A 16,606-nucleotide genomic window follows, 5' to 3' on the forward strand; every position below is an offset into this window, starting at 1 on the left:
GGCCGTGTGTTTCAGTGTCATTGAACATGTCTATGATAATCAGTCTGACTGAATGCAGACCACCATAAATACAACTACAAAGCAGCTCGAGTCTCATGTCACTCACTGGAGGGTCTGACTGTGTTTATATCAGTTTGAGAGCAGGTTTTGTTAGCTGCACTGTTGAGAACGTGATACAGTGCTGGACTAGAAAAAGGGTTACATCTATAAAAGGCCTTTAGTTTTCTTTGAAGCTTAACATAATTAAGTTTTTTTTCTAACTATTTTCTGAGCAGCTACTTAAAACAAAAAACGCTGAGACTACATAATTTGACAGATACTAACTGGGTACCACTATTTGACAGTTCTTAGTACTAACTAAGTAATAACTGTAAAATGAAGTGTAACTTTGTACACAGTATTTGTTTAGCAGCTACTTGTTTCTTGTAATTGTGGTTTATAGTGCATAACTATGCACAGCATTCATAATCATACATAATGCACAGAGGAGGCGCTGATTCTGGTGCATAAAGTGCTCATTTATTGCTACACCAGCAAAAAGGTGCATACAGAGCATGCACCCTGCGGGGGAGGTCACCAATAGCCATACACTTCACCCTCATGGTGACCAACCCCCAACACAAACACCTACAAGATAACCCCAATACATAACACAAAGAACACACACACCTGCTTTAACTAACAGGCATTTTCTGGAGGATGTGCACCTCCCATGAACCCTCTGGCACGGTCCTAAGCATGGCCACACTTCACAGGCTTCTAGAGGCCAGCCCAGCTGGTAGTGTGTGGCTATAACAATGTTATGGACCTGATCTGGGTTTAAAACAGTTGGTAAAGGATTAGTGGTGTGTATAATGTAGTGTAAAGCTGGATGAATGGAACTAAACACACAGGATTACAGCAAAAATACAAATGTCAATCAAATAATCAATCTTAATATAAACTTGGCGTTCATTGAAGGAGACCCTCATTTACAGTGTAGCTGAGCCAGTATAGAAATCTACAGGACTGAAAAACTGGATAGTAAAAACATAAACTGCTAAAAAAGTAGAAATACACTGTAAAAAAAATAGCTTGCACAGAAAAAAAACCCCAAAACATTCCTTGAAAACAATTTCCCCCAAATTTTGTCTTGTTCACTCAACTTTTACATATACAGTAATAAATAGAATAATAATATCGTAATTTTTAGTTGAACCTCCATCCATCCATCCATCCATCCATCCATCATCTTCCGCTTCTCCAGGGTTCGGCTCGCAGGGGGAGCATCCAAAGCAATGAGGCCCAGACCTCCCTTTCCCCAGCCACTTCCACTAGCTCCCCTGGGGGGATTCCAAGGTGCTCCCAGGCCAGCTGGGCAATATAGTCACGCCAGCGTGTCCTGGGTCTTCCCCGGGGTCTCCTCCCAGGTGGACTTGCCTGTGACACCTCCCAAGGGAGGCGTCCAGGAGGCATCCTAACCAGATGCCCGAACCACCTCAGCTGACTCCTCTTGACGTGGAGAAGCAGCGGCTCTACTCTGAGTCCCTCCCGGATGACCGAACTTCTCACCCTATCTCTAAGGGAGAGTCCAGACACCCTGCGGAGGAAACTCATTTCGGCCGCTTGTATTCGCGATCTCGTTCTTTTGGTCATTACCCAAAGCTCAGGACCATAGGTGAGGGTGAAGGAGAAGGCCAGAACTTTTTCACCACCACCTTCATCATGACTGGTCTTTTTATCATTGATTGAAGCTAATTACAGTAAAATAACACGTTGTCTACACAACACACGACAGCTGTTACACAGCAAGCACATAGAAAATTTGAAGGAAACACTGAAAACAGAAAAACGCTGTACATACGATTGTATGTACACTGTAGAGTTCTAGTTTGTTTATTTTTGTCATTAATATTAATCATATTTTCAAGACAATTACTTAAATAGCAAAATCATAACCAGGTTCTGGTGCTATGATGATCCTATGGGTTCTGTAAAGCAAACCTAGTATAACATCTGCTCTGGTGTTTTAGCAGGAAAAATGTCTGGATACAAACAAAAACACAACCTTACTCATGGGTCTCAGGGCATTTGTCACAAAACATACCAGGCTTTCTGCCTATTGCCTTTCTTCAACTTCAGACACATCTAAAGAAAACCCACACCATGGTCACCATATGTTATAATAGGCTAGAAAACACATGTATGTTCACAAAATAATGTGCCTTTTTTATTTTCTCTCTTTACTTTGAATACAATCAGCGGTGGACAAAGTACAGCTCACCATCACTGTAAAGAAACTTCTACAATCAACCATTTCACACTAAACCACAGTGAATGACTGCAAGCTCAACAAAGCTTTCCCCATTTTATACAAAATAAAAGTCCCCTCTAATAGTGAGATCATCATCCATCAATACAGTGAGCAAATGAAGGAACCATCATGTAGAGAGATGATGAAGAGTGGAGTCACATCTCTCTCCTCACAGCTGATGAGCTTCACACTGATGACTGATCAGACTGTGATTAGATGGTGTAGTGAAGGTCTAATCTGTCTTCTAATGCTCTGATATTTTCAGTGCAGTCCTGATGAAGAGCTTCCAGCAGTCATCATTTTAACAGTATATAGGTTGGTCAGTAGGGGGAGCTGTAAACCCACTGATCCAACTTTAACTCCATCTACCAGCACAGCCATTGGCTCACAGGCTGCTGAATGCTGTTGTTTTATTGGCTCGTCACTGAAACACCTGCATGAATTGGGCCGTGTTTTAGATATCAAACACTAAAGCATCTCCAACACTGGATATGAGCACAGAACAGTCAAGAACACAAATCAATACAAAAAAAGTTTTATTTAAAATTCACACACTTGGGCATTTCACACGAATGTTTTCTCTTTAAAAAGCAAAGAAACATCCATCCATCCATCCATCCATCTTCTAAGCCGCTGTTCTGCACAGTGGAACGAACAGAGACAATTTCCTGAACAAAGAACAGCTCTCCCTCTCTCTCTCTCTCTCACATTGTTTCATGGTGCAAATCCTAAATTCATACAGTCATTAGTTATTAGTTATTACTAAATTTGATTTGATAGCATTTCGGCTATGAACCATTTTGACCTTACATGACGATTCTTTGATCTCCTTAAAGTTTAGTAGAAGCCGCCTAAAACACACCTCGACACTCTTTCACCCTGTGAAGAAGCTTATATTGTTGAAATCAGTGCTAATCAAATTCTTCTATAGATACATATTGATTGGCAGAAGAGTTAGAAAAATAAATGCTGGCTGAACACTGAACACACTGAGCTAAATGTGTTCGGTAACGTATTTCATTACAGTACATAACAAGTAACGTATTCAGAACAGAGTTATGGCCCCTGTTTACAGGACACATGAGAGAAGCTCTTATTTCTATGGTTTTAGAATGTTCTACAGGCTCATATAAGGTTGATGGGTAGGTGTCCACATACTTTTGGCCACATTGTGTATTTGACTTGGTACTGAACCAGTATCACAAGACCACAAGAACGGTTCCGCAACAACATGTGACTGCATTGGTAAATTATATGCAAATTAAGTTATAAAGGTGCACAAGGGCAGTATAAACGGAATTTTAGTGGTCCAGTGGAACTGATGTGACCGAGCTCTTTAAAAAGCTCCCATGTTCTACTTTAAATTTACAGCGTTTCACGTTTCAGGGTTTTTCACTCATACGTCAACAGTGGAGCACAGCCTCTGTTTGTGTGTTAAGATCTCTCAGCCACTGAAATGTAAAGGTTTAATCTGAAAGTGAAGGTGACGTAGAAAGAAGTCTGGTATCTGCTGTGCAGGCAAATAAATGTTCTAGCTTTACACAGTAAAGTATGAATTAGAACCAGAACATCTCCTCAACTGAAGGTCTCTGGATAAACGGGAAACTCGTGGGTTTGAATGATGTGTCTCTCCTACAGTCAAAAACAGCTCAATATAGAGTTTTGTTTCAACAGAAAATGTGCAGCACTTTTAAGAAGCAACTAATATGTTAGTTTGCTGAGTTGAGTATACTGGCATGCATTTATGTTGTTTATACTCAGATTCACCGCTTGTTGTGTACTAGAGATGATGAAAAATTGCCAGTTTTAAGGGGCTCATACATGGAATTCAGGACTGAACTATTTAAGATTAATATTAGGTGACCCTTTTTAGTCCCACAATGGGGAAATTTCATCTCCGCATTAATCCATCTGGGCAGTGAAACACCACATACACACTAGGGGGCAGTGAGCACACTTGCCCGGAGCGGTGGGCAGCCCTATCGGCAGCACCCGGGGAGCAGTTGGGCTTTAGGTGTCTTGCTCAAGGACACCTACACCTATTTCAGCTCTACTTGAGTGTTCTTTCTTTATAACGGAGGGTTAGCAGACTGCTAACAGTGAGTGTTTCATTAATATGCATAAACAGACTTCAGATTTTTACAAGAGTCAGAGCCGAACAAACACATACACAATGAAAACGATGCATCTCTATTCCATACAGAGCAACTGTTTTACACTGAACATTGTTACTGACTAAACAGCTGACAGAGCTTTTTATTTTATGACTGTATCTGGCTCTTAGTTTACATAAAATTAAAAGTTTATAAAAAAAAACCTGGAATATCTGTTACAAATATTAGCCACTGTGTCATGTGTCACTCTAAACAGGCCGTATTCCAGGTCTATTGTGATTCGGTTCAGTGATGGTTTTGAGATGCTACGAAATAAAAGTCTGAATAACATATTTGTAATCCACAGTAAATCCTCAGTTAGTAATTCCGTAGTGTTGGGACGTGTTTATTTCCTTCTCTTACCAGACTGCTACTTCTTCATCATCCACACAAAAACTCCAACGCAGATGAAAATCAGGAGAACAGTCACTACGGCAGCAATGATGGTACCAATCCAGACTCCACCTGAAACTAAATTGGTTAAAGATCATTATTATTATAACTGGCTCATCAGCGGCTTTCACAACTAAACATATGTCTTATTTCTCTCACCTCTGCGCTCAGACACCAGTAACACCACCTGCTCCTCCAGGCTGCTGTGCTGAATGATGCAGGTGTAGTTGTGTCTGTCCAGCTCCTCAGGTGAGACGGTCAGAATGCTCCTCTTCTGGAAGGTTCCATCCTGGTTGGGTAGCGTCTCACTGAGCTCCACGTCCTCATGCAGATCCTCTCCATTATTCTGCCAGGAGATCATCACTGCTTTGGGGAAGAAACCTGTAGCATGACACACCACTGGAGAAGAAGAGTCCTTCTGGAACAGAGACACCTCAGGAGGAACTGGAGAGAGAGAGAGAGAGAGAGAGAGAGAGCGAGAGAGAGGGAGAGGGACAGACAGAGAGAGAGAGAGAGAGAAAGAGAGAGAGAGCGAGAGAGAGAGAGAGGGAGACAGAGAGAGAGAAAGAGAGAGTGTAAAAATGATGATTGAAGTAGGACATCATGACAGGTTTGTGGTAGTTATGTTTCACTAGTGTTGCTTGCATTGCTGATGAAGACTAATGATCACACATCCCATCTTGTCTCATGACTGTCTGAATTGCAGCAGCTGCTTTAAAATATCAATACTGATCAGTCGTTGTATCTATTAGTCATATTTAGAAATTGATACAGCTAGGAGCACATATCCCACAGATCAGTGCAGTGTTCTTTAGCTTCCATGGGATTTGGGAGCAGAAGAACCCAGCAGAGTTTGAGGTATTCTCTGTTAACACCTGTTAATTCTCTGTGGACCCTAGAGGACTGTCAACATGTGTTGTGGTCTGATGAGTCATGGTACCAGGTGTTTTGGGCTGATGGGGTTTGTGTGTGGTGCAGACCCCAGGAAGCCATGGAACCCAGTTGTCAACAAGAGGCTGTGCAGGCTGGTGATGGCTCCATACTGGTGTGGGGCGTGTTCTCGTGGCATGGGTTGGGTCCACTGGTCTGCCTGAACACATCATTGACTAGTGATTGGTATGTTTTACTGCTTGGTCCATTCACACCAGAGATCCTGCCCCTACAAGCATCACAGTGCTAACGGTGGGTATCCAGACAGCACGGCTCAACATCCCTCCAGACATCTTTTGTCCAACTGCGGAATGGATGCCATGTCGAGGTCCTGCACTGGGCTAGAGGAGCTCCCAAACGATACTAGGTCCTGTCTGACAATACTGTGCAGCAGTGTTTAATTTGTCCTCTCTTCATGTTTGTGCATTCTACTATCACTATAGCTCTTCTAGTCTTAAAAACAGCAAACAATTTACATCTGAATACGCAAACTCACATTAACTGCCCCACAACTTTCTTTCTCATGTGCTTTTGAAATGTTTCTAAAAGGAGATAAATCTGAGTAATTTCTCAGGATACGTCTGAGGAATTTGAAAAGAGCTTATCAGTATGCTTAATATTTCTTACTTGTGAAAAGGCTGCTGTTGAATGGTTAACAATATTGGAAATTGTGAGTTTACAAGCTGAACCTCACATTGTGGTCCCAGAATGGTCATTATGTCGCAGGAGTGTTTGAGTGGACTCACCATATTAGCCATGAGCTTTTTTTATGATGGCATCTTTACCTCAAAAAAATTATAGAAAGTTTTAATTTCAGATTTTTTTATCAGTAACATATTATGTAAGTTAGTTAACGGGAATTAAGAGTGTGTGGTTTAAGTTAAGAGATTAAATTAAGCCATTATGGACATGTCCGGTTTTGTTCAGGGCCACAGTAAGACTAAGACCAGTACAGTAACAGATCAGATCACTACCTTTCCTCTCCAGAGTGGATCTGCCGAATTCCACATACTTCTGTAACCACTCAATACAATCATTCTCCAGAAAGTTCTTATGGCCTTTGGCTTTAGCTGTATTCTCCTCCTGTTTGGTAATAACAGCTTTAGCGTTGGCTGCAGTCCAGGTGGAGGTGCTCAGATCCAGAGTGAGCCAGTCTTCTCCATCGTAACCGTATCGGCTGTATCCTCTCTTAGTTCCATTGCCATGCAGCTCACAGCCAATCGTCCACTGCCATGTGTGAATCCCTGCAGAGACACATATGAGCACATCAGCACATGAATCTTCTTCCTTTCTTCATTTAAACATTAGTAGGAAAAAATGTTTTATTGTTTAAATGAATGTAATTTTTTGCATCTTTTCATATGATTGTAAACACAGATATCTACAGTTGAATGTCATAAGTTTACATACTGTACACTTAGGTTGAAGTCACATTTATCCCCTCCACTAATTCCATGTCAACAACTATTGTTTAGCAAGTTGTTTAGAATATCTACTTTGTACTTGACACAAGCAATTTTTCCAACAAATGTTTACAAACAGATTATTTCACTTATAATTCACTATAACAAAATTCCAGTAGGTCAGAAGTTCACATACTCCAATTTGACTGCCTTTAAATACACTGTATTTCTAAAAGTATTCACTCAAATCGTTGAATTCAGGTGGAGGGGAGAGATTCTGTGTTGGGGTTGTATTTCAGGAGTTGGGCTCGGCCCCTTAGTTCCAGTGAAAGGAACTCTTAATGTTTTAGCGCCAAGAGATTTTGAAAAATTTCACGCTCCCAACTTTGTGGGAACAGTTTGGGGACGGCCCCTTCCTGTTCCAACATGACTGTGCACCAGTGCACAAAGCAGGTCCATAAAGACACGGATGAGCCAGTTTGGTGTGAAGGAACTTGGCTGGTCTGCACAGAGTCCTGACTTCAACCAGACAGAACACCTTTGGGATGAATTAGAGTGGAGACTGTGAGCCAGACCTTCTCATCCAACATCAGTGTCTGACCTCACAAATCTGCTTCTGGAAGAACGGTCAACAGTTCCCATAAACACACTCCTAACCCTTGTGGTAAGCCTTCCCAGAAGAGTTGAAGCTGTTATAGCTGCGAAGGGTGGGCAGATGAGGAAATACTTTTGGAAATATAGTGTAGCTTAGAAAATTCCAGGAAATGATATCATGGCTTTGGAAGCTTCTGGGCTGATTGACATCATTTGAGTTCATTTTTGTTCTCTTGTCTGATGAAACAAAAATGGACATCTTAGGAAAAAAGGGGGGAGGCTTACAAGCTCAAGAACACCATCCCAAACATGCAGCATGTTGTTACAGCAATATGTTGTGTGGTGCTTTGATGCAGGAAGGAATAGTGCATTTCACAAAATAGATCGCATTATGAGGAAGAAAATTAGATGGAGATATTGAAGTATCATCTCAAGACATCAGTCAGGATGTTAAAGCTTAGGTGCAAATGGGTTTTCCAAATGGATAATGATCCTAGGCGTACTTCCAAAGTTGTGGCAAAATGGCTAAAGGAGAACAAAGTGAAAATAATGGAGTGGACATCACAAAGCCCTGACCTCAATCCCATAGAAAATTATGGGCAGAACTAAAAAAAAGTGTGTGTGAGCAACAAGGTTTACAAACTTGACTCAGTTACACCAGTTCTGTCAGGTAGAATGGGCCAAAATTCCAGCAACTTGTTGTGGCTACCCAAAATATGTGTCCCAAGTTAAACAATTTACAGGTAATATTACCAAATACTAACCATGTATATAAAATTCTGAATCACTGGGAATGTGATGAAAGAATGACATTCTTAAAATGTATTAGTAATCCTAACTGGCCTGAGAGAGGGAATATGTACTATAATTAAATGCCAGACTAGGGCTTGTTTTGTGAATCATATGGGGAGACACTGGAAACACATTTCTGTTGTCTCCTGATTTCCTTCTATTTTTGCATATCTGTCACACATAACTGGCTCAGTGTAAGGAAAGGAGAAGAAATTATTTGCCAACTTTTATTGATAATTGGGATCAATTCAATTACACACACCCAGGTCAGCCCAAGTGAATTGAAACATCACTTAAATAGAACTTTTCCAGGAATATGAAGGAACCTAAAAACTCAACAAGCAGCACACTATGCTGCAAGCAAAAGGTATTCTGAAAGATGAGAGCTTACTGAACTATATCAGTTTAGAAAAGATTATAGGGCCATTTCTGAGGCTTTGAGACTCCAACGAACCATAGTGAGAGTGATGGGCATCGCTAGACCACTTTTAGTGAATCTTTAGCCCTTCCCAAATAATATTTGGCACCCACAAATAAATAGACATTTTAAGTCATTGCTACATTTTAATATACATATTAAGTCAGACTCTTTCAGTGTTACGTTGGACTCCGCCAGGGTTGTGCCCTGTCTCCACTCTTGTTCGCGATATTCATAGACAGAGAGTCAGGGCATAGCCGGGGTCAGGAGGGCATTATGTGTGGAGGCCGGAGGGTGGTGTCTCTGCTATTTGCAGATGATGTTGTTCTTTTGGCAGAATCACATGGATACCTCCAGCGCTCGCTGGAGCGGTTTGCAGCTGAGTGAGAAGCGGTTGGTATGTCGATCAGCACCTCCATGTCTGAGTCCATGGTCTTAGCCTGGAAAAGGATGTCATGCCCACTCCAGGTACGGGGAAAGGACCTGCCCCAGGTGGAGGAGTTTAAGTATCTTGGGGTCTTGTTCACGAGTGATGGGAAGATGGATCGTGCGATCGGCTGCAGGCTGGGACAGGCGGCAGAAGTAATGCGGTCACTGCACTGGCCTGTATTGGTGAAGAAGGAGCTGAGCCACAAGGCAAAGCTCTGTGTTTACCGGTCGGTCTACATACTGGTGATGAGCTGTGGGTAATGACCAAAAGAATGAGATTGCGAATATGGAAATGAGCTTTCTTCGTTGGGTGGCGGGCTACACCCTATGCGATAGAGTGAGGAGCTCGGTCATCCGTGAGGAGCTCCGAGTACAGCCGCTACTCCTCCACATTGAGAGGAGCCAGCTGAGGTGGTTTGGGCATCTGATCTGCATGCCCCCTGGACGCCTCCCGGTGGGGGTGTCCCAGGCATGGCCTACCAGGACAAGACCCCGGGGTCATCCTAGGACCCGGAGAGATCCCAGGGTCCCTGGGAATGAGCTGGAGGAAGTTGCAGGGGACAGGGTCATCTGGGATTCTCTGCTCTCCCAACTGCTACCACGACCCTATCTGGACTAGCGGTTAAAAACAATGATGACAAAATAAATATACACCAATCAGGCATAACATTATGACCACCTCCTTGTTTCTACACTCATTGTCCACTTTACCCCCATGGACCCTCACAGAGCAGGTACTATTTGGATGGTGGGTCATTCTCAGCACTGCAGTAACACTGACGTGGTGGTGGTGTTTTGTGTATGTTGTTCTGGTCTAAGTGGATCAGACAGCAGTCCTGGTAACAAAGATTAGTTTTTTTTCTAATATTTTGAAAAAAAGATCAAAAGGATGAAGTAATTAAGAATATTTTTTTTACAAATCATTTTGCTCATGATCACCTGGGGTGCCAATATTTGTAGAGGGCCATTTTAGATGCACATAAGATGCAGCTGAGGTAAACAGCTTGTATTTAATGGCCCACTGAGTGGTCTTCTCACATTGGAATGATGGACAGAAACACCTGAGGATTTTTCAGATCTGAAGCAATAGAGGAAATTATATAAACACAAGGGTCTCTGACTTTTTCACAGTGCTGTACATGCAAACACATGCATATACGTATGCAGACACATACCTCCAGTCTGACTGAAGAGCTTCATTACTGCAGGTATAATGACATTAAAGTCCTCCTGATAAAACTGTGAAATCTTTGTTATCTTGTTCCAGTGCTCTTCATCCTTATTGTCCTTTAGCCACTCTCCCGTCAGGATCACTTTCCCGCTGTTACTGTCAAAATACCCGCCTTGAAGTCTGTCCACGTGTCCAACAACAGCGAACTCTGCACAGTTGATTCCTGGTGCGACTCCAGTGAAAAAGTAGTCCAGAGAGTGGGAGTCTGTGAAGACAATTTCAATAATTTCTCAGAAAACTGTAAATCAAAAATCGCTACACTGGAAAAAAAAATCTTCATTTTTTATCTTCAGAAAGTTAGATATCATGTTGCCTTAAACCTTTGAGTCACCTGAACAAATAATACATTGATAGAGCTGTCAACACACTACTAGAGGTTTGTTTAACTCAAATATTAAGCCAACACAGTAAGTAGTTAATACACTATATTTATGCAGTGTGCTCCTGAACTGACCATTGTGAGTTCCAAATGAAAAGACAATTGAAGCAATAAACACACATTATTTCATTATATTATGTCGCCTTTCTTCTTAATAATATATTTTGTATAAAGAAACCTTGGAAGTCTAAGTGCTAAGAAGTCACCCTTAAAAAATCAGCAGCTGGCAGATAAAATAAACTCTTCAATGCTAGAAACAAAAAAGTTTAAGCTTCATAATAAAAATGCTCTGTGGGTTTTACAGTTACTTAACAGAGGTCACATAAACAGCATGTCCAGTTTTCTCAGACTGTCAGTGCAGGTTTTACCAGGACACTTGGAAAATGACACAATGGCTTCTATTTAAGTCCTCATGGGTGGTACCTTTTAGCGAGCTCCCAGGAAGCTTTTTGAAAAGTGCAGTTCTCTGAGGAACCTGCAATAATTTACAAGGTTCCTTGAGAAACCGTTTTATCAAGCAAGGTGTGAAAAAACTCTGGCTCTTCAAAGGATCCATTTTCAGACTGCCAGGTTTTAGGATTTGAGGCCTACTCCTGACCAAACTCAGCAAACCTTCAGGTTAATCATGGATCCAACTGGAATACATGAGTATGTTAAGGAACTGTAGAAAGTGTAAGGTTCTTAAAATAGACCCTTTAATAAGATCTTCCAAAGATTCTTGAGGGCTCTCTCAAAAGAGAGTTCCTAAAGAAACCTAGAACTGAAGTGTGATGGAACCCAGCTAGGTCCTGCAAGAGTTTGGAGACTGCCAAGGGCTCCTCCAGCAACCACAATATATGGGAAGGTCATTTGAGTCACCTTAAGTGTAGTTTTTAGCTCTTTGAGTACCTTATTGGATATTTAATGCATTTGTCATTTTTACAGTTTACATCTAGTTATACATTTCATTTAAAAGCAAGACACACCACTGATGCTGGCAGTATCAGTAGGAGAAACAATGATAAAGGGTTTACAATCTTTCTAGCACTACATGTAAGGTGTGTAAGCTTTTGCTTGCCAGTTTGTCATGGTATGGGGGGTGTTAGTGAGTAACTTGGCATCTATTAAATAAAACTTTGAATAAATCTTTACCTTCAGTGAATAATCATTTAAAAGCTGCATTTTATGTTTACTCATGTCATATTCATTTTATTTTAAAATTAGTTGGATGATCTGAAACATTTAAATGTGACAAATTAGCAAAAACAGAAAAAAAATGGGGTGAGGGGAACACACTTTTTAACACCACTGTACTGACTGTGTTATAGCTTCTGTCTTTCCCACAGTCTGGTCATCTAGCCATGCGCTGATCACTAACAAACACTGAATAATGTTCAAAAAAGTACTTTTAATTATTACTTCGTAGTAAAGGTTTATTTATGTAGCCCTTTTAACAACAGGCACGGTCACAAAGCAGTTTTACAGAAATTTGTCCAAGCCCACATGAGTCAGACAACAGCAGTGGCCACCCATCCTCCTCTGGTCGACCTTGCACAGCAAGATGATAACACATAAAGAGCAATATGAACAGAGGAAAAGGTTTTATCATTATTATAAAATTCTGAATGAAGAGAAAAGGAAAGAAATCAGCCTGTCATTGGACTACATTGGATCTGGTTTTAGAGTAAACAGTGATTACCAATAACTGCTGTTAGAGACCTCAGAGTAACAATGAGAAAAAGATCAATGAAAATCAGTCCTTGTTACCAGTAAAAACCAGGAGCTAAGTGAAAAAACACAAACATCAATGACTGCTGTTAGAAGCCTGTAATGATGATCTATTAGTCTGAATAAGAGAAGCTCTCAAAGTATTATGAGGTGAAAAACTGTCAGTGATTACTTCGTTTGACTCGGTGCAGAAACGGCACCATTAAGATGGTCAGTTGCATGCAGGTGAGGCTTTCTACACAACATTGCACATCAGGAAGCTCCATGGTAGTCAAAGTGGTCCAGAAAGTGAGCAAGCAGGGTCCACGATCAAGGCAGATAAGGCGTCAACATCAGACCGCACAAGATGGGCAGCTGTTCAGCTCAGTGAAGAAAAGGAAACACACGGAGTGTTAGTTCTGTCAGAAGAGATTGATTACAATATACAGTGTTGACAGAGAGCAGCAAAGACTCTGGCAGGCCGAGCTATTACAGCCTCACTAAAAGGGAGAACCAGAAAGGAACAGGGACATGAAGCTCCCTGAGATGTCTGCGCCCCTCCGCAAGTTCACTCAAGTACTGAGGGACGAGGCCGTTTAGAACTTTGTATGTCAGTGGCAGAACTGTGTACTCAATGCAGAATTTAACTGGCAACCAGTTCAGGTTTGAGAAAACTGGACTGATATGGTCAAATTTTCTGGTTCTTGTGAGACTCTGGCTGCAGTGTTCTGGACTAGCTTAAGTCATAGTGTCCTCAAGTTACAACAATACTCTAGAACAATGTTCTGCCCCAATATAACTGTTTTATATACTGCTGCATGAAGGATGTACTATATTAATTGTTTTTTATACTGTGCCTGATAAGAATTGAGATTAGGGATATACGCAGTACTCAATGTATACTCAAGCAGAGATATACTCAAGCAGAACCCAACATTGACATTCCCACATTCCAGGATGACCACTGTAGGGTGTCTTTATGTTGCTGGGTCAACAAACATATGTCTTTATTTCTAACAGTGTTTATGTGATATATTTCATTTCAGGTGGAGTCAGTGAACACATCTACGCATCTGAATCAAGTAAATTCAAAGCAGCGTTTTCAGTGTTTGTCAGTAACTGGTTAAAACTGTAAGCCTGACCATAAAAGTCTGTGTTTTGAGCTGGTAAACACACCAGAAATGTAACAGACATCCCTAACGTTGGCTGGGTGGCTTGCTGCCAAATAGGCCTCCGTGTTTTTCTGCTTTGTAGCAGATGTAATTCCCCAAAAGCCCAGCCTGTACTAACACAGTCTGTTATCTATTGTCTGTCATATGTACAGCATTAAACCCAGAGTTCATAATAATAAATAGGACGAGTGTGATTTAGAAGCAGGGAAACTCCTGGAGTGCAGCGTTAGCCTTTGGACTGACCTGCTGAAACGAGATGAAGAGTGAAGATGAGGAGCAGCAATGACGTCATGGCGTATCCAATCCTTCACTATGGACTGGAACCATAAAGACAGAAATAAACTCTTTAATCCGGACAAAAAGATCGAGGAAAGGCTTCGGTTCAGGATACTCCTGCTTTCTACTCTGGAGCGTCAACAGGAGAAATCTGACCAATGAGAATGAGGGACTCTGGTGCTCTGGCCAATAGGAAGTAAGGAAGAGTTTGTCAGCTGAAGATCGAAAGTGAAACTGTAAGGTTTACTCGCATATTTCTCCGATTTATCTCCTGAGATGACAGCAGGCTTAAAGCAGCCCACCTGACAGCTAAATTGGTGTCTATCAATTATATACACTGCCAGTGTCCACATACAGTCGCTTGTTTTAGGCAAGACTATATGAGGGAGATATATGTATATATATATATATATATAGAGAGATAGAGAGAGAGAGAGAGAGAGAGAGAGAGAGACACACACACACGGACAGGGATACACATATACAGTACAATGTGAAAGTTTTAGGCATCAAACATCATTTGTCCAACTGCGGAATGGATGTCATGTCGAGGTCCTGCTTTGGGCTAGAGGAGCTCCCAAACGATACTAGCTCCTGTCTGACAATACTGTGCAGCAGTGTTTAATTTGTCCTCTCTTCATGTTTGTGCATTCTACTATCACTATAGCTCTTCTAGTCTTAAAAACAGCAAACAAGTTACATCTGAATACGCAAACTCACATTAGCTGCCCCACAACTTTCTTTCTCATGTGCTTTTGAAATGTTTCTAAAAGGAGATAAATCTGAGTAATTTCTCAGGATACGTCTGAGGAATTTGAAAAGAGCTTATCAGCATGCTTAATATTTCTTACTTACTTGTGAAAAGGCTGCTGTTGAATGGTTAACAATATTGGAAATTGTGAGTTTACAAGCTGAACCTCACATTGTGGTCCCACAATGGTCATTATGTCGCAGGAGCGTTTGAGTGGACTCACCAGATTAGCCATGAGGTTTTTTATGATGGCATCTTTACCTCAAAAAATTATAGAAAGTTTTAATTTCATATTTTCAGATTTTTTTTTATTAGTAACGTATTATGTAAGTTAATTAAGTAAAGTAATGTAACAGAAGAACTACTGTCTTAACATTTTCAGCAGATGACTGTTATAAGGGGAATTAAGAGTGTGTTCGTGGAGGATGTAGATGTGTGTGGTTTAAGTTAAGAGATTAAATTAAGCCATTATGGACAAGTCAGGTTTTGTTCAGGGCCACAGTAAGACTAAGACCAGTACAGTCACCTGGGCAACAAGTCCAGTCGTGACATTTCCTCACTACTAAATATTCCACAGTCAACTGTCAGTGGGATTATAACAAAGTGGAAGCGATTGGGAACGACAGCAACTCAGCCACGAAGTGGTTGGCCACATAAAATGACAGAGCGGGGTCAGTGGGTGCTGAGGCGCATAGTGCACAGAGGTCGCCAACATGGAGATATTGAAGTATTATCTTAAGACATCAGTCAGGATGTTAAAGCTTAGGTGCAAATGGGTTTTCCAAATGAATAATGATCCTAGGCTTACTTCCAAAGTTGTGGCAAAATGGCTAAAGGAGAACAAAGTGAAAATAATGGAGTGGACATCACAAAGCCCTGACCTCAATCCCATAGAAAATTATGGGCAGAACTAAAAAAAAGTGTGTGTGAGCAACAAGGTTTACAAACCTGACTCAGTTACACCAGTTCTGTCAGGAGGAATGGGCCAAAATTCCAGCAACTTGTTGTGGCTACCCAAAATATGTGTCCCAAGTTAAACAATTTACAGGTAATATTACCAAATACTAACCATGTATATAAAATTCTGAATCACTGGGAATGTGATGAAAGAATGACATTCTTAAAATGTATTAGTAATCCTAACTGGCCTGAGAGAGGGAATATGTACTACAATTAAATGCCAGACTAGGGCTTGTTTTGTGAATCATATGGGGAGACACTGGAAACACATTTCTGTTGTCTCCTGATTTTCTTCTATTTTTGCATATCTGTCAAACCTAACGGGCTCAGTGTAAGGAAAGGAGAAGAAACTATTTGCCAACTTTTATTGATAATTGGGATCAATTCAATTACACACACCCAGGTCAGCCCAAGTGAATTGAAACATCACTTAAATAGAACTTTTCCAGGAATATGAAGGAAACTAAAAACTCAACAAGCAGCACACTATGCTGCAAGCAAAATGTATTCTGAAAGATGAGAGCTTACTGAACTATATCAGTTTAGAAAAGATTATAGGGCCATTTCTGAGGCTTTGAGACTCCAACGAACCATAGTGAGAGTGATGGGCTTCGCTAGACCACTTTTAGTGAATCTTTAGCCCTTCCCAAATAGTATTTGGCACCCACAAATAAATAGACATTTTAAGTCATTACTACATTACTACATTTTAATATACATATTAAGTCAGACTCTTTCAGTGTTAG

General features: G+C 41.0%; 1 protein-coding gene across 3 annotated transcripts in view; it reads right to left on the reverse strand.

The window, feature by feature from the left end:
• Nucleotides 1-2,812: 2,812 nt before the first annotated feature.
• The window catches only part of LOC108415390 (RLA class I histocompatibility antigen, alpha chain 11/11-like), a 60,612-nt gene continuing 46,818 nt past the window's right edge, over nt 2,813-16,606 (reverse strand). Inside the window, exons 1-6 of one of the 3 annotated variants that reach the window (XM_017688428.2) lie at nt 14,117-14,247; nt 12,895-13,076; nt 10,581-10,841; nt 6,744-7,013; nt 4,999-5,283; nt 2,817-4,917 (exon numbers count right to left, since the gene is read on the reverse strand). In XM_017688428.2, coding sequence (XP_017543917.1) covers nt 4,817-4,917; nt 4,999-5,283; nt 6,744-7,013; nt 10,581-10,841; nt 12,895-12,988 — 1,011 coding nt within the window. In that variant the 5' untranslated portion in view covers nt 12,989-13,076; nt 14,117-14,247 and the 3' untranslated portion in view covers nt 2,817-4,816. Of the gene's footprint in view, nt 4,918-4,998; nt 5,284-6,743; nt 7,014-10,580; nt 10,842-12,894; nt 13,077-14,116; nt 14,291-16,606 lie in introns of those variants that run through there. The other 2 variants (XM_017688429.2, XM_037531292.1) reach the window with 2 other exon arrangements.

This window comes from Pygocentrus nattereri, chromosome 20 (genome assembly GCF_015220715.1).
Source record: "Pygocentrus nattereri isolate fPygNat1 chromosome 20, fPygNat1.pri, whole genome shotgun sequence".
NCBI classification, from domain to species: domain Eukaryota; kingdom Metazoa; phylum Chordata; class Actinopteri; order Characiformes; family Serrasalmidae; genus Pygocentrus; species Pygocentrus nattereri.